At 44.1% G+C, this 21,835-nt stretch overlaps 1 protein-coding gene across 40 annotated transcripts in view; it reads left to right on the forward strand.

The window, feature by feature from the left end:
- Positions 1 to 21,835, forward strand: part of rims2a (regulating synaptic membrane exocytosis 2a) — a 254,152-nt gene that overhangs the window by 54,447 nt on the left and 177,870 nt on the right. For 34 of the 40 annotated variants that reach the window (XM_035416437.1, XM_035416438.1, XM_035416459.1 and 31 more), the window contains one exon: positions 6,806 to 7,068. In XM_035416437.1, the coding sequence (XP_035272328.1) occupies positions 6,806 to 7,068 (263 nt within the window). Of the gene's footprint in view, positions 1 to 6,805; positions 7,069 to 13,116; positions 13,705 to 21,835 lie in introns of those variants that run through there. The other 6 variants (XM_035416648.1, XM_035416641.1, XM_035416668.1 and 3 more) reach the window with 5 other exon arrangements.

Raw genomic sequence — 21,835 nt, forward strand, 5'->3', positions numbered from 1 at the left:
GACATACATGCATATCGAATTCTGGCGGATTCTTTTGCCACATACCATGGTTATAGAAACACAGATATACTGTGTCAGACACCCCTGAAACAATACGTTTTCAATCAGCTGTTAAGTTCAACTGGGGTGAGAGATGGGAGCATGCAATCTGATACATATGACAGTTCACTCATCATTGTATGAATATTTGACAACCCTTGTCCTTTTGCACCTTTATGAGCAAAATGTTAAAACGCTGCTATATCAACGCGTTTGGTCTAAAATGGCATTTTTAAAATGTGCAATAATTCTCTCTGTTATGATATGCAAATTGGTAATGCCTATTTCTCTTGTAAAACTAATCATTTTTCAATTAAAGAGGAACAAGAAGAGTGCTGTGAACTCCCCTGACTTGGGAGGTTGGGACGTTAGATAATAGATGTTTGTGTTTGGCAGTGTTGTGGCTAGCGCGTCATGGTAGACTCAGTTCTGTACTAGCACTGTATACCCATTTCAGCGGCGAACTGCACTGAGAAACAATGGTTTTTCAGAACTGCAAGCATATGGCAGTGCTCATATTTATGACATGATAAAATGTGTGGGAAGATAAATGGTGGATTGTGCGTTCAATTTATCGTTATAATGTCCGTGACTCAGCAGTTTTACACGGTCATTAAGGTGCCATAATTTAAAGTGGAAATGCTTAAAAATGTAACACACAAAGCTTTAGTCTTACCGGGTGCTGGTTTCTGCAGCAGTATCCTCACACTGGTCTATAAAATGTGATCGGTTACAGTGGTGCCATTTATCCACCAGAGGGAGCTCTTTGATAGTGTTACTGAATTGAAAGTTTTTCCTTCTTCTGGTAGCTTTCATGTAAATTCACAGAAGCTGAAATGACAGCTAAGTACAAAATGTCAAAGGGAAGTATACACCTAAAGGAAGCTCTATTCAAAGTCATTGGACATATGTTTGGAAGATGAGTATTCACCCATGGCCGTTTCAGGCTCAGTAATGTTTATAACACACATAGTCAACACCACTACATAATATTCCCCTGATAAATGGGTCCTTGAACTGAAAATTACCTATAACTGAAATTAATTTAGCAAGACTGCTTATGAAACCGTAAAGTAACCAAATACAACATTAATGACCAACACAAACTAAAGAAATGTAGTTTAGACTGAAAAGAGCAAGATGTGGGTAATATGACACATAGTAAACAAATGACATATTTATTCATTTGTTTTACCTTTATTTAGTACTCAGAGAGATCAAAGCCCTCTTTTTACATTACATTCATTTGGCAGACGCTTTTATCCAAAGCGACGTACAAGAAGTGCATTTTCATGATCGTAGACAACTGCTGAACACGGGTTCAGTAAGGTACAATTACTTATTTTGTACAGCTATTTCTAGCTGAGAACAATGAACACTATCCTGGTCTAACATCTGCAAAGCCAAACTAGGCAGAAGATTAAGCTAGAGTATTAGGACAAATACAATTTACCAAGAAGTGCAGGGATGGGGCAACATGTAACAAGTGACAAGGAAAAAAGGGTATTTACGTGAGTTTACAGACAAAACACAATAAAACATACACTCTTTACAAATTACAAAATTAAAGCAATCAATAAGTAAATCATTAGCCAAAACATAGGAGCACTAATACAACATTAATGAAAATATTCACAATGAAATGTAATCAGGTTCTTTATGAGATCCTTGAAAGGACCAAGAGGTACCAGAACACTGAGTTTCAGAAACTGTTGTCATTTATTCAAAGTGTATGGAAAAGAGTTCCAATCAGAAGCGGTTGCCAATCAGAAACAGTTCTTTCTAATTTTGTATTAATTGCAGGAACCCAGAGCAGCAACAAATCCTTTATGACAAATTGGCTTTATAAATGAACATAAACCAATGCCGCTGTCTTCTCACATAGAGGGCAAACCTACTTCTTTCTATGCAAAATACGGTGATGTGCACCATATGTGTCACCTGTTATAAATCAGCATATTGGTCTTAGTGCAAAAAAGAAGCTTGTCTATAGATGACATCTCCATGATCTAGTACCAAGAAAACGATTGCTTCCACAACCGTCCATCTACATAACATAGCGACTTTAATCTCAACTTCAATCTCAATTTTTTGACTAGTGTCTCAATATGAGCCTTAAAAGTAAATTCACCATTTATCCAAATCCCAAGATTTGTATTAAGTTACTCTCTCAATATGAGGGATTGATTCCTCATCAATCCCAAGGTTTGTATTTAGTTACTCCCTATAATTAATATTTTATTGGAAAAAAAGCATACATTTAATTTTCTCAGAATTAAGTTCCAGTTTTAGATTGATAAGCGCATTTTACAGCCTGTTGAAACCAAAGTTTTCAATGGCTTTTTAATAGAATCAGTAGTACAATAAAGAACTGTGTCATCTGCGTGCAGATGAAAATGACCAGTGCCTATGGATGAGACAATATTATTAATGGAACTGGTGAACAAGGCTGGCCCTAAAATTGTACCTTGTGGAACTTTTTTTATTTGTGCTTAGAAACTCTGATTGTGAATCACCCAATGCAACACATTGATACCTATCTGTAAGGTCTTTTGCAAACCATCTATAGGCTACAGAATCAAAACCAATAAGCAGGAGTTTTCGTAACAGTATTGAGTGGTCAACCATGTCAAAGGCTTTATACGAGTCTACAAAAAGACTGACACAATGTTGACAGTTACAACATTGCAGACACAATGCTATTCTCAATCAGCCAGTACTGTGTACTGTGGGATAGTACTGTGTTCAGCCCTAAAACCAGATTTGTGAGTGCTTAAAACGGAGTACCCAGAAAGGAAAGCCTTGATTTCAAGTAGCTTCAGAGCTGGTCGCTGGCATAAACACTCTGTGCAGTCGTTTAGGGCCAAAACCATCCCTTGGCCACACAATTAAGCTGTTAAGTGGTGGGTGTGATTTATGTTTGGAGCACTTTCCTTGTTTAGGGCCGCCAAAACCCTAGAGCCGGCTCCGAGTAGCCTATTACATTTGCTGCTTCAAGCTAAATTTTGCAGCTGATTTCATGATGTGTCTAGAAACAATACAGGTGCAAACAATTAGCCTATGTGGCTATCGCTGTTACTACAACCGGTGCTGTGACTCCTGCCCCCAGATGTTAGCATGATTCGTGTTTTCTTGTTTCCAAGAAGCCACACTTTTTGGAGTGCTTATGAATTTTAGGCCTATCTTATAGAATTATGTTCAATGCAGTGTGTAAAAACCCAGGAAGAAGCGGTCGTGTCTTGGAGTCACCAGGGCCAGTTTGGCTGTAGCGGTAACACATCTGGCTGCCACAGCTGCCTGATCCGAGCGAGTAGGTGCAGTTTTTCGGGAGCACTGCGAAGCGGGCAGCTGGCCACCCTTCGCTGACAACCCCCGGGCGATTGCTTTGCCAACCGCGCCAGGGGAATAGACGCTGGTGACTTCTAGATGCCACCCAACATCACATGGGTGGCAGTGCATGGACTTTGCAGACTGTGGCTTGTTGGTTGACAAACAGCCCCCACCAGTAATTGAACTGCCTATCAGCATTGCTAAGAAGCAGCGTATTAAAGTGATGTTTTTTTTGTTTAATGCTTCTTGTTTTTCTGTCTGGTAAAGGAATACTCTGGCTTCCTGTTGAGCATAGAAAAGCCATTATTCTAAGATGGTGATTAATGTGAATCCTAATAAATTTTAGTAGTACAGGAAAGGAAAGAGAAACTAGTGATGCTGAGATAAGTCCAACTTAGTTCATAAGTATACGTAAGTTTAGATGTTATTATATGCCGATGACAGAAAACAGATCCACCCATACCCAGAAACCCATGGACCTTTTGAAAATGTGTTTTCCACTGACTGTCCTACATCAGTCTGTGTACTAGAGCATTTCTACATGACATAGTCCTTAAAAAGTTAACCATCTCTAGTTAACCAGTCTTTTAACTTTCTGCCTTTTAGTAGGTTTGTTCTGTGCTGTTAGACACACTCCCCTCTTCTGCACACAAGGCACCTGTATAATTATGTATGGATTGATTTTGCGGTCTACGGTACTTCACTTGGGGGTTATTTTGCCTCTTCACATTATCATTCCATTTTTGTAATGCTAATATTTCATTAGATCCCCACTGATGAGATAAAAGTCCATATATATGCTTAATTATCATTGGCAGTTCGGAAAAGCACACTGAAACTGACTTTATGCTAATTGCACTGATATGGAGCTCACAAGTAGGTCAGCCTGATGTACAGTGTGTGTTCTTTCTGTGAAGGAACTGGGGTATGGAACAGGGAGAACTGAGGTGGTGGGGAGTGCATTGGCAGTTTTGAAATGCTGCGGTTCTCCCACCTGACGGTAGAGCGTAGCCTCCGGGTTTGGGATGCGATCCTGGTTAAAGGCTTTCACTGCCCTGCAGCAAGGATATGTTTGCTTTCCCTGTCGGCCATTTTGTTTGTGAAATTGGGGCATTACTGTCTGACAGAACAGACTTGCGTCATCTGCAGCTGGAAATAAAAATGTGTTGGTTTTCAGTGTTGGTCAGGTGCATCAGTATTAAACAAAGGTTTTTATGAAACAATTAGAATAATAGGACCTGCTTCCCTCACATGACTAGTGCATTCTGTCTCTTACGAATGCACCTGCTAATTCAGCTTTTAGGTCCTTGTGCTTGTGTGAAAGTGTGGTAACTTCTCTCCTCCACAAAGTAATGGAAAGGACAGGAAAGATTAGCATAATTCCAAAGAGAATTCTGTGCTCTTGCAGCCCCCCCCCCCATTACCCTGTCTGTCATTCACCCTGTAATTACTTGAGACATGTGGACAAGAGGGTGCAGGAATGCTGAAAAAAGGGGTAAAAATCTCGCAATGCCAGAGGAAGGATGTTGGCATGGTGATCTGCGCCAATCACGCCCTTGCCCAGCCCAGCCCCGCCCCGCCCCAATCGCTTCCCGCACCACCCCTCCCCCCCCCCCCCCCCACCGGCCCCTCCTTCCCGCCGACGCTCGAGCCAGCGGGCCGACGGGGACGGGCCCCGCCCGTAGTAATCAGGGTAATGTAGTGAGTCAGCAGGACAGGCAGGCGGGGGCGGGGCGGGGAGGGGAGGCTGCCGGGCAGGAGAGCTCGTTCGGCCGCTGCTCGCAGAGAGAGAGAGAGAGAGAGAGAGAGAGAGAGAGGGGGGAGGACAGAAAGGGAAACGGGCTGTCACCTCCCATCAGGGTCCTGAGACAGACGGGGAAACCGATCTCCTGGGCCGCGCGTGCGTCCCTTCCCGACGGGTCCCTGGGACGGCCGCTAGGCAGAGCCGAGGCGTAACCCAGACATCTCCTGCTCCTCCTCCTCCTGCTCCTGCTCCTCCTCCTCCTCCTCTGCCACCTCCTCCTCGGTAATTTTCTCTGCTGGTTGTCTTTCCGGCTGCCTAGACCACGGACGAGTGCCGAAGCGTGCGAGCCCAAACTGTTACCGTGCGCTCGCTCTCTCTCTCGAGCGGACCGTCAGGAGGCATTACGGCTGTCAAACAGGTGGCCGCCTTCGCCGCCGCCATGCGTAGGCGCGCGTGGATTCCGCCGTCGCCCAGGCGATTTGACGTCCTCGCGATCGCAGCCGAAAAGCGCGTCGAGCTCGGTCGGTAGCTTTCTCATCAGGTAACAAGCGGGCCGGGAGCGCGTTCCTCCATCCTCCAGGGTTCTGTTTTTTCGCCTTTTGATTCGAGGGGCAGACGTGGATACAGTTTGCGAGCGAGAACGATGGCATATTTTATTAAGCGTTTTGGATGTGACCGGAGGGCTCTTTAACGTGAGTGTCTTTTTTTTGACTCTTTGTCCTCTGGGTACCCTGTTCCTCGGTGGCTGGGGAAACTTTGGCTGCCGCCGGTGGTGCGGTGTGGGTCTGTGTGGAGCCGAGCCACTGGTGCGGCGCGGGGGCTCCTGCACTCAATGAACGGGGGCTTCTGTAATTAAACGGATTCATTTTGCTTGCGTGTTGTGTTGCGGGGCATACTGTATGTGGGGAGGGCTGTGTGACCCTCCATAGTATTTTCTTTCTTCTTGGTACCTGGATTAGTCTGCTAATTGACAGGTTCTCCTGTTAGTGTGTTGCATGGGCTTGGAGCTTTTACTTCACAATGGTGGCTTGGTGTTTTTGGTGTGAGGAAGGCGACATCAGTGGTATTCTGTCAGGCATTTCTTTTCTGGTTAACATTTCAGCTGGTTTTAGGTGAAATCTTTGAATCCTCTAGCTGTCGGGTGGCTTGCTTTGATCACACACTGGTTTTCAGTGTGGTGACCAAAACTCGAGGGTGTTTACTGAATCCTGACCAGGGCTGTGCCAAATGTGGCTGGGAGCCTTGCGGGGCGGCACGTAATAGATTGAGGTACAGTTTCGGGTTCTGAGAACATGCGTGCCCCTCAGTGTGGTCCCAGAATGACAGATGACGTCTTACGGGAATAGGCAGCTCAAATGTGATTGGCTATTCAAAATCGGATGCATTGCTGCAGTGTAAAAACTTGATGCATTTTAGCATTTCGAGGATATCTAATTTTCCTTTGGGGATTATGGGTGAAAGCTACAAATTTTCAAACAGCAGCATTCGACATATGAAAATTATGCGTTCATGAGTTATAGACGGTAATACGTTTCCATGTTCTTTGTGTAGAGATAATGGTAAAATGCTGTGTTGTATTGTCACATTATCAGGGTAAAGTGAATTATAAAAGCCTAAATGACCCAATGATGCTCTATCATTGCTTTCTAGCATCAATGCCACGTTGTGACTGACCGTCTCCTTTGTGTGCAGGTAATGTGGGTATGCAACTTGTGCCGAAAACAACAAGAAATCCTCACAAATTCGGGAGCCTGGTTCTACAGCGACGGCCCGCGGCAGCCGGGCGACTGTGAGGCCCACCACGCCCGCCGCAACGAGGAGGCGCCTCGGGAGAAGAAGGCCAAACTGCAGGACCCGTACTACTACCCAGCAAGCTCAGGGGACGGGAACACGCCGCACGGGCCCCTCAGAAACGGCTCGGGCCGGAGGTACTCGGGCGACGCGCCCATCGACAGGTAAGAGGAGCCGGGTCGCTGCTCCGGGGTGGGAGGGGTTTCGCTTTCTGAGGTTTCAACTTTAGTTCGCCGAGCTTTGTGCAGACGCGATGAGCGCTGTTAGCTTTGACTGTGTGAGCGCTGTTGGGTTTGACCAGGCTAGTACTGGTAGCTTTGACTGCGTGAGCGCTGTTGGGTTTGACCAGGCTAGTACTGGTAGCTTTGACTGCGTGAGCGCTGTTGGGTTTGACCAGGCTAGTACTGGTAGCTTTGACTGCGTGAGCGCTGTTGGGTTTGACCAGGCTAGTACTGGTAGCTTTGACTGTGTGAGCGCTGTTGGGTTTGACCAGGCTAGTACTGGTAGCTTTGACTGTGTGAGTGCTGTTGGGTTTGCGCAGGCTAGTACTGGTAGCTTTGACTGCGTGAGCGCTGTTGGGTTTGACCAGGCTAGTACTGGTAGCTTTGACCATGTTAGTGCTGTTCGCTTTGACCAGGCTAGTACTGTTGGCTTTGACCATGTTAGTGCTCTTTGCTATGACCTTGTGGGTACTGTTGGCTTTGACCATGTGATACTGTTGGCTTTGACCAGGCTAGTACTGGTGGCTTTGACCATGTGAGCACTGTTGAGTTTGACCATGTTAGTGCTTTTGGCTTTGACCATGTGAGCACTGTTGGGTTTGACTATGGTGGTGCTGTTAGCTTTGACTGCGTTAGCGCTGTTGGATTTGATCATGTGAGAGCTGTTGGGTTTGAGAGTGTGAGCACTGTTGGGTTTAACCATGTAAGCACTGTAAGCTTTGACCATGTTATCGATGTTGTTTCTGACCGTCTGAGTGCTTTTGGATTTGAGCGTATGAGCGCTGTTGGGTTTGACCGTGTGAGTGCTGTTGGGTTTGACCATATTAGCGCTGTTGGCTTTAACTGCATTAGCAGTGTTAGCCTTGACTGTGTGAGCACTGTTGGGTTTGATCATGGTAGCGCTGGTGGCTTTGACCATGGCAGAGATGTTAGCTTTGACTGTGTGAGCATTGTTGGCTGTGACCATATTAGCACTGGTGGCTTTGACTGTGTTAGTGCTGGTAGCTTTGACCATTTGAGTGCTGTGTACTGTATGAAGTTGCTGCGGTGAGGGGTAAAGAGGTTTGAGACAAGAAGTCAACACAACTGCTTCTGATAAACAAGTCCTCATGAAAAACGTGGAATATTTAATCATTTAAACCTATAAAGTCGGGTTGTCTTTCTGAGCAGCTGTGAGGTATGTGAAGGAGATGGGGATGTAGCTGACATGACACTGGCTCAGAAATTGCACAGCGTGGTACGGCTTTGAAGAAAGGGAGAGGTATTCCCTAATTCGATAAACACTTGAAAGGGGACACATTGCGCATTAATAAGTTTCTGGCTTGCAGCAAATCGTTGTGCTCTTTGCTCTTTATGTTTTTTTTGCACATTTGAAATTATTAACAGTTCAATTCTCAGTCAAACTGAGCTTTACAACCCTTTTATTATTTAGATTATTTTTTTTGGTAGGAGTGCAGTTGCAAATATCTTGCTAATACTGTTTCTCCTGCTCATGGGAGAGGTTAGCTTGATGAAAGAATTAGCTTTTGTGCCCTTGACGAATATTTGTTTTTTTTTATTGTCATCACAAATCCCTATTGGTGAGGGTTTTGTGATGAGCTCATGAAGTCAGTCTTGATAGAATAATGCATAGGTATGATGTTTTGGTAAAGAAATGGAACAGATTTAGTTTTTTATAGGCGAAAGTAAATTCCTAACTGAAATCGAAATCCCAACGTATTGTTGAAATATGATTTACAAGTTTGCCACAGGAATTCTGTAGTATGCCGCAGGATGGTGGAAGCAACCTTAACCGCCTTGTGAAGTGAGACCTATCCACTCATGGCTTCTTGATATCAGGTCCAAGATGATATACAGTAAGAGGATGTCCCTAGTGTATTACCACTCATGGCCACATGGTGGCTCTTTTCCCTCTCATGCACCGGAATGGCCTGAGAATGAAAGAACCCGGACAACCACGATAGTCACGATTTTAGAAGCATCCTCCCTTCCGTGTGTCGTCAGGTGTCTGGCTAAGGTGCGCCTTCCCCTGGGTTATTTGTAATGCGCTCGTTTGGGAGGAACAGATGTCTCCCTGACGTAGCTTCCCCTGCGCGGGATACGGGTCACGCTTCGTGCTGGGAGGAGGGAATTTGCGAGTGCTTTGCGCTGTTCCGTGGCGACGCGGGCCCGCCGTGCAGCCTGGATCCACATGCAGCGGCCATTCTTCCCCCTTGCGTGTCGGGGCAGTGGGCGGAGGCCTCTCCCTGTCCGTCCCCAAAGGTCGTTCGGTCTCCGGCGTGCTGGATCGTCGCGCTCCTACCTCGTCTGCCATTTATTTCACCGCTGACAGGTTGAGTACCGGCGCTCCGCTCGGCGCTTCAGCTGTGGGGGAATGGCAGGGCCTGCGGTTGGCTGCTCTGCGCTGCTGTTCCCCCCCGCCCCCCCGCCCACCCCCCACCCCCAAAATGGCGCTGGGTAATCAGCGTGCTGTAAACTGCATTTGCAGCAGAGGCCCAGCAGAATCATTAGGGCTGTTTAAGCGTGTGTCTGAAGCTGAAGTACGGAGCCTGCGCTAACTGAGGCGCGCTAGCTGAGCCGTGCTGGAGGCTAGCGCTCCTGTCCTCAGCGTGGTGCTTGTACGTTTCCTCTGTCCTCAGAGGTGGATGCGGTGTTGTCTGGGGAAGTGATTAAGTGGGAATGCAGCAAAGACACGAAGCATGACAAATGTGATGTGTGTGTGTGTGTGTGTGTGTGTGTACGTGTGTACATGCATGCATGTATGTGATAGTTTGTGTTTGTGTGTACATGCGTTTGTGTTTGTGTGTGCATGCGAGTACCTAAAAGTTAGTGTGTTTGTGTATGTGATAGTTTGTGTTTGTGTGTACATGCACATGTGTATGTGTGCGAATGTGTGGCGCGTGTGTGCGTGTGTGTGTGTGCGTGCGTGCATGTATTTGAGCTTGTGTGTGCATGTGTGTGTGCGTTTGTGTGGGCACATTTTGCGCGTGCACATGTACATGAGCTAGTGTTTTTGTACACAAACGCATGTGTGAGTGTGTGCATGTGATTTTTTTAGCACGCCCTTTCTTCGTGCGTCCTCTTTGTATAGATAAAGGCGAGCCTTTCTGAAACGCTTAGCATATGGGCTAATAAAACCCTGTCAGCTTTCATCAAGGTTCATTAAAAAATGGTTACATAATACATCATGCTATAGAAAGAAATTGGTGAGCAATTCAAGTGCTTTGAAAATTGCTTTGACGTGTGAGACCTTTATATGTTAAGATATGATACTGTTTGAATTTGAACAGTGATCTCTCATGAGCACTTGCAATTGGTCTGAGAGAGTCTCTCACAAGCAGAGAGTTCCAGGATTAACCGGATGCATTTGCGTCAGAATATACTGTAGGGAAGACGGCCATCTAATGGCAGAAACATGGATTGCGCAAAGCAAATGGATCACGACTCTTCCTCTCCTTATGGCTGTTCTGCCCCTTGTCTCTGGAATTCAATTCCAAGCCACATCATAGGTGCAAACATGGTCTCTTATAAATCAGGTCTTAAGAAATGTCTGTCTTCATTTATCCATTTGTCCAAGTTTGAACTCCTCGCTGATTATTATTTATTATTTTGTTTTATTTGTATTATTTAATATAATTTTAAAGTTTTTCTTAAGCTCACATGGCGTTTCCTAAATGTTGTTTCCTTTGAGCAAAGTTCTGCTTAACGGAAGTTTTTGGAAACACACATTCATATGGTTGCATCTATTTTCTGAAGTAATATTTTAAGGAACGTTATTAAATTATTGCTTTCTAAAACCGGTTGACCTAGGTAGCATCTGTGCATTCATGGATAGATTCCAGCCAGAAATTATGCCATTTGTCAAATAAGCTTTCTACATATACAGTTTGTCATTGATTTTCGAAGATAGTGTACTCATCACATTGGAACTAGCTAGATGACTATTTTCTAATTACAAACAACTTACTGAAAAATATATACTCTAAATATACGTATACTCTATGATATACTCTAAAGATACTTTGATTTACTCTAAAAATATGTAGCAGTTTCTTTCTTTGGTAGCCAGATACTGTAGATTGAATTTTTTTAATCAATATGACCTTTCATTTATATTAGTATGTAGTTTGTCTATATCGGATGATGTGAACTTGCGACAACACAGAGAAGTTGCCCTAAATAATCACGGATTTGACTAGGCTGGGTTAGACGTTGACACCCTGTAGTCTCAAAGTTTCCCATCTGAAATTTCAAGGGGTAATACTCAGAACATGATTGATTAGGGGAAGCCTACAAATAGAAGTACTACAACATAAGCACCAGGAGTCACTTTCATTAATCTTAAAGAATGTTTAAATTAACTCTGATTCTATTTCACTGAAAAAGCTGACAGCCTATTTATAACAAGAAATAACTTAGGAAAGCGTCTAATTTATCTTGGTCTCCGATGTGCCGTTTCAGTGAACACAGAGATACTGCAGGACAAGTCACCGCTGAAGCTGATGAAACAACAATAATTATGCTGGGATTGGAATTTAATTACTTGCTTGTGTTTCCCAAGGTTTCTCACTCTTTTCATTCAAACTTCATGCAATCGTACCCCCCCAGCACCCACCCCCCCCCCCCCCCCCCCCCCAACTCAATTTCTCTGCTATTTCACAGGAGCAACGTACAAATAAAGAACCATTATTATGCAAAACAAGCCAGAAAATAATCCCACAGTTGTTTTACAGCTGTAATTAGTTTTGAAATATTTCTGTTATGCAAGAAATTATTATGAGATGATTACAGTATTTGGTGTAAAACTCACAGAGGAGGTTGGAGGAGGGATAAAACATTTAGTGATATCAACTCTTCGGGTATCTCTCTTCTAACATTCAAATGGGAGGAATGATATCGAAGAATTTGTAGTTTTGTGTGCGGTTCAAGGAGAGCCTTGGCAGGAGTGGGCTTTGGCAGAACACAGACTAAACTGATTGTTTTATTGAGAGGCTCATGTCCGTGTTGTCTCAGACAGGAAGCTGAAAAGTGAGCAGATGCAATCAGACAAAGGAGTGGGAAGGCAATTAGAGGGATTATGTAACAGCAGAAATTGCACATTTAAGTGTTTTTCAGCAGAGGGGAGCACCATGTCCCTCTGGGTGCCATTTGGGAAGATGGGAAGAGCTCACTGTTGAAAGAACATGTCAGGGATTTTTGCATTCATGCACATCCTCTGTTTTGGATCTATTGTCTTTAATTTCTCTGGATTTCTGGGTAAAGATATTGAGGAACATGTATAGGGACCAATAGCCCCCTGATTTGAGCATTAGTGTTATACTGCATTGTTTTGTTTTTAGAAAGTGCGTTTAATTAGTGTTGTTCTCCTTTTATAAGTCTTGGGTTTATACCTAACACATGTCTTTGAGTTTGAAAGCTGCTGTATAACAAAATTTTGTATTACCATCATTGTTCCTTACTAAAATAATAGTTATTTAAAATACAGATGAAATAACGTGGTGAATATGTATTCGTTTTTTATTACTGACCATGCTGCTTCTTTTATTACCTAAAACATATTTTTACCTTGAATATATAATGGATAAAATATTGATGGTTTGGTATGTATCTGCTATTTTGCAATTATTATCATGTCTTCCTATACTGCAAGCCACTGCGTTGTTTGCGCCCCCACCCACGTCGCTACCTTTGTTTCTTCTTTGTGTTAAATTGCCCTGTGCATTACTGCGACTGATTCCCATCTGTACGCTGGATATTAGGAGACAAGCCTCTGTCCTCCCACACAGAATGTGCACCGGTGATTTGTGTGTAAACTGTCGGGGCCATTAGGTTTCATTCCAGCAGAAGTCCCGTCCTCCCCCTCCTCCCCCCTCAGACACCGCTTTAATGGTATTAGGGTGCCTTGTCCACCTCCTTTATTACTTCTGAGAGTTGACGGTTGGCAGCCAGATGTGGCTAAAGTCCTGACGACAGCATCTAGCTTGCACTGTGCGCGTGTATCGGTGTGCGCGAGCGAGAGTGTGAGTGAGTGGGTGAGCCAGGGCGTGCGCGAGTGAGTGTATATTTTTAATAAGCTTGGAGAAATGAGTTGCGTGTGTGAAAGCGGTCCCTGATGCTCCGTACAGCGATGTCTGGGAAAGATGCCTCGCTGCTTTTTTCCGTTCGTTTCCCCCCCCTCCGCTCTGAAGAAATCTTGCTACAGTCAGGCGAAAAGCTGTCCCCGCGCCTACATTTTTCTCAGGCCAAGTTCGGACCATAATGACTGAACAATTAACTATCGACTGCTACTCGTTAAAGCATACTTTTTACAAAGATCAGAAGAAATATGGAACTTGATTGGCGTTTTTTCGTTTAATGTTCCCGGGAGATACAGGGACTCCGGCGAGAGGACAGGTGGATGTGTTGTTTCTGAAGGAAAAGGGCCGTACCGAGGATAGCAGAAGAGGCGAAAAGGAAAATGCAGTTTGAGACATTGCGTCAGTTTTGTAGCTCTGTTCTATCTCATTTTAATGGGGCTTTCTCGCCGCCTCAGAATATTTTGCAGACCGAATTGCTTGAGCAGGCGCTAAGCAACATCGGGTGAGTGATGTCTTTGAAATACTGTGATATATGAAGGGTTTCCCCGTTGGCAGATCGGAGGTGTATCCGTGCCGAGGGGGTCTCGCTTATTGATTTCAAGCCTTTGTGAAGGCATATCGGGAAATTGCCGCTGAAAATGTCCTTCACTGAGCTAAGGGGCGGATGGTGCTGCTTGCGCTGAAGGGGGCAGCGTTTCTGGACCGTATTAATCCTCACCCTGTTAAATTGATGAGAACCGGAGATACTGTATGTGTAGTACAGTGTGTTCCTGCCGCATGTGTCGCTTGCGCTCCAGTGTAGGCGCCTCTGAACCCAAGTAGCATTCCGTAACACCGCTCGTTTTGACAACACTCTCCCTGCACAGCGTTAATCATGCCAAAACTGTATCTTGCCTGGCGTATGCTGTGTGTCGTTCTTTACGGCAGTCCGCGAGGGCTTTGATGAATGCCGATAAATGTTGGCAATGGTATCAGTTTTGCTGTAATAGCATTTAAGTAAAAGGATGCATGCTACGAATGCTTCAACTTAAGAGCCAGGCTCTACCATTTGAAAGACCCCCCCGCCCGTATGTTATCCCGAATGGGTTATTTCTGAAATGCGGGATTCTACTCGCGTGCTGCTTGTAACCTCCAGCCATAGCGTTTAAAACCAAGTCGACCCCCCACCCCTAGCTTCCGCATCGTATACAGACCAATGTTGTGGCTTGACACCTATGTAGTTTAAATAGTAGACGCAAAAACAATAAATACATTTGTAATATAATTCCCTCCTGTGTTAAATAATCTGGTATTTCTGGCTGGACTCAGACCTAGTGTACATCGCAATTTCTACCATTATCTTAGTGATATTATATAAAACTGTCTTGCTGATAACCGTTTTAAACTTACGTGCCTTCCTTCTATATCCATGCTGAAAAATGTTCAAACTCTGCAGAGAAGTGTGTGTGTGTGTGTGTGTGTGAGAGAGAGAGAGAGAAAGAGAGAAGGGGAGGGGGCAGGGATGCCACACATTAAAAAGAGAAAAAGGGAAGCTTACGTTGTCACAATGCTTATAGGAGATCAGTTGTGCAGTTTCAGTGTAAACTGGCCTGGTTTCCTGATGGCTAACGTGACTCCAGACACCTCTACTGTTATGTGGCTGCGTGTTTTTTGTACTCCTGGTCTGATTTGTAAAAAATAAAAATAAAAAATCTTGTAGTGCCATTACATTTGCTCATCAGCAGTACATGCTTGGTGGGACAAGCAGTTAGCTTGTTCTGTAGGGGTAGTTCAGATTCCATCAGTGCCTGGACCTCCACACGTATTTACAGTACAGTAGGGATCACCCCCTGTGTTTGCAGACACAGACTGGGTGGTCAGGAGTTATGAGGTGTGTGCCCTGACTCCGAGGATTATGGGCTAGTTCTCTCTCTCTCTCTCTCTCTCCTCCCTTAGAAATAATTCACTACGTCCCATCCTCCTCTGCCCCCTCGCATTACATGGCTGATGGGCTGAGGGTGTGGGTTACACTGGAGCCAGTGCACCTACAGAATGATGCGATCAAATGCGAGTGGCTGAGTTGCTTCTGTTCTGTGTACTCCCTCCTTTTCTAAACATCAACATCCCACAACAACAAAACGTCTCTAAAAATCACCTCGGTGTTATTATTTCTCTTGGCAGTGGGAAAATCCAGCACCTAATGTTAAACTCAAAGCCAGATCCAAGATATCTACGACTGAGGCAGCCAATAGTGGTTTATGAGGCAGATATATATGGAGCTGAGCTACTGCTAAGGTTTTTAATGGTGCTGTAGTTTGTGCTCCTTTTTGGAATGTTGACCGGGCTGTGCGATGCATTGTATTGATAAAACGGATACCTGACCCCAGTACAGTCTCAAATGCTGGTTACACGTAGCCTACTGGGAGTAGGCATGGGTACCACTGCCCTAATGCCAGAGAATCTGGATGTGCCATTGAAGCAGATGGTTGAAGTATTTGGATTGGCCCTGTTATCAGAAAGGTGCAGTTTTCGCACATGTACATCCCTGGGCCTTCAGAGTCCTGACGCATTAGTCAGTATTTATGCAAATGAGATGATTTTACCTTACTCATGATTTTTTTTTCTATGCTCTACAGCTCTCCATATTTTGGTTAGCCATACAATCTCTTCACTGTGCTACCAAACAAATTATTTTTCATTCTATTAGTATGAATCTGTACACCTTTTTTCTCATATTTTTTGCATATCACTGTGAACTCTGCTAGCCTCATTGGTATTCAGGTGCCTGAGTGGATTATATGCCAGCTCCAGTTGGCATAGCCCATATGAATGCTTCAGAATTGCTCCGATGCCTCAAGCAGAGAACCTGGCTGGCCAGTGTCAAAGGGGTTCAAACTTTGATCCGTTTGGCTGAAGAGGCGGAATATCGTCAGTGTTAGCATTTAGCGCTATTTGGTGAGTGCTGCTGTTCATCGCGGTGTACGGTACAGGCTCGTCACTGAACGTGTATCACTAGAGCAGCTGGAGCAAGCGCATGCTGTGCGTACAGTCAGTGTGTGGAATATCCGCGTGTGCTCCATTAAACAGTAACAATCTCCCACATATCCGCACAAAGACTTAAAAAACTAAACTCCCACTTAGATTCAAGCCCTAGCAGGGAAGCTTTACAAGAACGGTGGGCAGAAAACAAAACAACACTGATTGAAACAGAATCCCCCCTCTCCCCCCCCCAATATTTACTTTGCCAGTCTGGATGAGCCCCTCAGAGGAAAACGCCCTCTCTGAGGTGCTGGGCGGGCTGCGTTCGGCCGCCGTTTCGATGGCGGAGGATGGTTTGGGGGTCGCTGGGCGTCGCCGGGGAGAAGGAAGCGCTCTGAGGACAGGGCCTGTGATTGATGTGCACCAGCGCCCTGGCGTCTTAAACTGACTGCTTTCACTGTGGCCGCAGCGGCGTTCCGAAAAACTGTCAGAAAGACACCTTTAAACAACACATATCTTGACATTTAAGTTTTTATGGTAATGATTGAATTTGGGTAGGAATTCTCTTTGTTGCAGGTATTATGAACACAGAATTAATTCAGTCGACACATGGAAAATTCCATTCCCGTGATTCACAGAGGTGTCTCTCACACCAAATCTTTCACAGATAAATACTCAGAAACACAGAAATCAGAATGTCGTCAGTAACCATGAGCACAAGCGAAAAAAATCTGTATTCAGGTTGGAAAGAATGCCGAGCAATACAAAATTTTTCTTTTTGATGTAGGTATGTTCACCATGTCTAGGGCTCCTTGGATCCTGGTCAGAAAGTTTTCTCCGACCGCATGAGTTGCTACGCAAACCCCTCTGTTAGCATACCAGGTGTCTTTGAGGTTCTAACAGAGGACCGGCTCTCCCAGGGCCCAATAGCACACCCCCGATCCACCAGTTCAACCTCTGTATTGGTTCTACAAGCCTGTCACTCAAATCACGGTCCTCGAGGGCCAAGAACTGCTGGTTTTCCACCTTCCCTTTACCTGGGAGTGACGTGTGAAGACAGTCTGGCCAATCAGACTCAGTAAGTTTAAATGTTCAGTTGAACCTGGGAGAAAAGAAAACCAGGGCTGGATTTGGATTCTGGGCCTGGTTTAGAGTATTCGCATTCTCAGGGTCCCATTGGAGGACTGCGTCGGAGCGCCGTGCGCCACCGCAGCCTGCTTTTACCGGAGCCGCTGGCCCCGGCCCCCTCCCGCTAGAGACGCACTCTTTGTGTTGCTACACTAATGGGCTGTGCTTTTAAACACAGCGCCGTGCATTATGCATGCGCTCCGGTGGAAGTCCGGAAGTAATGGGGTGCGGGAGAAGTCCCCAACCTTACGGTACTGCGCGCCGCCAGATCCGCGCGCTCCTTCCTGGAACACGAGTGACGCTCGGCCCGAGCCAAAACAAATGCAGGGAGCCCGGACTGACGGATGGGAGATTTCTGGGTTATTGTTTGAGGCGGAACAGAAATGGAGCTGAACTTTAATAAAATAGCATCGAGACAAAGGGAAGCCGCAATTACCTGTTCCGCAAATAGGCTTTAGCCACCAGCCATGCCACCCTGTCCCTTAATCCTACCAGATGGGCTGGGTTGGGCTAACACTGCACCTGGAAGGCTTTGTTGGAAACGTTGTAGCGTTGATGAGCCAGTGGGGGGCACTCTGCCCTCTAAGACCAAAGAGAAAAAGCAGTTTCCCTGGTGCACCGATGAGGAGACATAGGGGATGGGCTTTCGGATAAGATTTTAAAATGAGGTTCGGACTCACTGTGGGGTGTGAACCTTAACATCGTGGTTAAATTCACAAATTGGTTTTCCTAGGCTGATCACCTGAATATCTGCTTACAGATGATTGGCTAAAAATGTATAGCTGGATAACTCTTACATAATGAGTATTGTACCTTATCGGACCTGTGTTTTGTAGTTGTTCCAATGACCTTCGGTATGCACTTACAGTATTGTACGCTGCTTTGGATAAAAGCATCTGCCAAATTATTGTAATGTAATGTAAAATCCCCTGAATTCCCTACTTATTTTGGGTCCCCAGGGTGCTGCTGATTTCTCATAATTGGCTGTATGGGGAGGGAGGGAATCAGATGATGGTGCCTCGTCGTACACCTGAAATCTCCTGTGGTCAGTCGGATACCTTCAGATAGCCTGGGATTCACAAGTATCCTCTTCCACCTCACTGTGTAAGTTCAGCAGGTGGGATGCACAAGTATCCTCTTCCACCTCACTGTGCGAGTTCAGCTGGTGGGATGCACAAGTATCCTCTTCCACCTAACTGCGTGAGTTCAGCTGGTGGGATACACAAGTATCCTCTTCCACCTCACTGTGCGAGTTTAACTGGTGGACTTGGGGGGTGAAAATAAGGAATGGCTGGAAAAAAAGGAATGGCAAATTTAAGGAGGAAAGCACATGGTATCCCCTGCTCTCCCAAATTGACAAAGGAGTTTACTGAAATACAGCATGCAGTTCATTTAGATTCATAACAGAACTGGAAGAAAAAGGTCGAAAAAGTTTTGTCTTTGGTGTTAGTAGAAATGAGCAAGTACAGTATGTCCAGGGTAGTTTTAAAGATGCAATTGGGTTTTGGTCTTGTGTAATTGGTTTCATACCATTTTACTGGAGTGCAGTGTCACAAGGTTGTAAAATAATGGATCATTTTGAAGGGGTAATTTACTGCAGGAAATGTTTAAGGTTGAATGGCTTTTGTGTGCATGTGTGTGTGTACAAATAACAAGCTCATAATTTTTACAAAAAGCAGAGTATGTGCACTTGACTGTTGTGTATTTTTTTAATTTTGTATGCAAGCTTCATTTTATGCTGTTGTGTTATTTGGGAAATTCTAGTCTATTTAGTTGTACCTTGAATATTTGAGTGCAGTCAAATGTACAGTTGCTGTGTTGCATAAAATGTGCTTGTTTTGCACATTCAGAATCCCTGTATGTGCTGTTTGTGTAGACGACACGCTTTTCTACATTACTGGGTGGAAAAAAACAGAAAATTAATTTCTCAAGTCAGTAAATGCGTGTTTATTACTCTTAAAAGATGGCAAATGTTTAATGTGGAAAAAGATAATAACATTTCTCAGTGTAATGCTGTGGATCCTGTATATAAGATATTTAATTAACGAGTGGCTTTGTTTTATATGAATTTTGCCTTACATAAGCACCCCAATAACAAATGTGATTCTGGCAGCATATGTTATGTCACTGTATCCCTGATTTTGCATTGTCTGCTTAAATATTGTGCATTTATGTATTGAGTGGTCTGCTTATATGTAGGCAGTCATGTGTTACTTTTATATGGCACTGTTTCATGCAGTGCATTATAATAAATGCACACAAAGCTTTGTTCTCTCTTCTGGGCACAAACCTTAATGCAAAAATGCTGCTCACTTAGCATTCCTTCAGTTTATACTACACTTCTCACCTTCACCGTAGTCAGAGACGTACATCTGTGTGATCAAGAAACGGCTGATCTAGGATCAGTTTAGCCTTTTGGCTCATAATGCGTGTGATTAGGACATGGACAAGGAGAGCAGATCCTAGATCAGAACTCATGCTATTGAGGGGCTTTATTAGTACAGACAGAAGCTGGGTTCGGCTGCAGACGCTGGGACTGATTGTGACACGGTGGGCGCAGCAGTTTTGTCTGATAGACAGGGAGGATGATGCATCGCGTACTGGCTGATTCCGCTGTGAGCCGTGGCCTGGTGAGGGAGGCAGGCAGGCAGGCAGCGAGGGATATCCTCCCTAATCACAAACACGCGGAGGCGGAGGCCAACGGGCCAATGGCTTTCTTTTGGGTTTCTTCTTAGCGAAAAAACCCTCCAGAAAAATTTGTCTTTTATTCTATGCAATTTCATCCGTGGAGCTGGGTTGAAGTGCCTTCTTGCACGGAATTTGTTCTCTCTCCATATTTTATCTTGTTTGCCATGTTCTCTTGTTATTTCACATGTGAACAAGCATCGGCGCAGGAACCAATTTCTGCTAGTTGTTAGAATTGTGAATCGTTCAAATGGAAGGTCTTTATCTACACGGTCCAGGGGTGCATTTCATGCAGCTGATGTGAACCTTAAGTTCTCTGATGCTGCCACAGAGTCACACTCACGCAAACCGGGTGTGTAAAACGCTACGTAAGCACACAGAGTGCGTGTGGAGGGAGCGGGCACAGAGGCCACACTGTTAAGAGTCCTTATGAGCTGAGTGCCACTCTGTGTCTCAGCTAAGGAGAAGGGTGAGGAAGAGGAGGGATTTGAGGTGGAAGAGGTGGAGGAGCGGGTAATACAGGGAGGGGCAGGTACGATTAAAATGTTAGGGGCACTAGAGTATCAAAATGTTACAAAAATGATAATGGTACAAAATGGTACAAAATACAGAAATCATCAAACAAAATAAACTATGGCGTACTTGTTCCAAAAAAAGTTTTATCAAATCATATTTTGTATTTTGAAAATACAAAGTTATATTTTTTGAAAAGCATTGCTTGGTTGTATAAAAATGTACCAGAACCTCTTGTTTTTTCATGTAACTGTATTTAGTTTTTTAATTTCTGCATAAATATTTGTCCATCCTGGTCAAAAGGGAGGGTTTGTTGAATAACAAATAAATGTAGCACAGCACTAACTAACCTTATGGTATGCCTAATTTACTAAAGCTTAGACACACAGGTCTAAAAGCACACATAACTGCAATGAAACAAGGCTCTGAGTCTTAGAAGAGAAATAATATTGATTATGGCCTTGTTTCCCATAACCATTGTAGCACTAGAGGATCTTAGAGCCATGTAAAGTCAATAGTCAAAGATAATGTTTGCTACTCGTGTTTTGGGAAAATAAGCTGTGACTAGCAATGATGGAAGTCACAAACATGTCTCATTTAATTTTGTAAAACATTTTTGGTGCAAACACACAAAATTGTTAGCAAAATAATAAAAAAATATATAATTATTTAATAAGAAATAATGCTGTTAAATAAACTTAAGGACAGCACTCTTCTTGGGGGATGTTTATTCATTTAAGGCCAAAAAGTGAGATTGATTAATTGAAGAGACAAGCTCCTTCATCAAAAAAGTATAATACAAGAGAAGAAATGTAAGAATTGTATGTGCTCAGCACACCAAGATAGCAAATCTATCAAATCGTCAGGTACTTGGCTAGCTGGATAGCCTATTTTCAAGCTAGCATAATTTCAACGCTAGGTATTAAGCTTGCAATGCGGACATGACTCATTATTTTCTACCAGTTTTTAATTTTTTTAAATTTTAATTGTAATTTTATTATTTTTCGATCAAACCAGACATGCACACTGGAGTAAAAAAAAGTTTGGTGAACAAAATTGTGAATGTCAGATTTTGAACAGCATGCTGATCATTACTTGCCATAATTTGGCATGCTAGACATGTGAGGGCAAATTAATGCCAGTGAATGAATCCATATTATCATACCTGATATGTAGATATATGAGACAGCATTTATGAATGCTGAATCACACGTGGATAAGCAAATGAACAAAAATGGAACAGAAACACAGACTTTATTTTAAAAGAATATATATTTGACAGAAAGAAGACCAGGATGCATTTTGATTGTTTAAAAAAACAAAACACAAAGGCCCATATCTGATGTATC

The sequence above is a fragment of the Anguilla anguilla genome, chromosome 1, assembly GCF_013347855.1.
Source record: "Anguilla anguilla isolate fAngAng1 chromosome 1, fAngAng1.pri, whole genome shotgun sequence".
In the NCBI taxonomy this organism is placed as follows: Eukaryota; Metazoa; Chordata; class Actinopteri; order Anguilliformes; family Anguillidae; genus Anguilla; species Anguilla anguilla.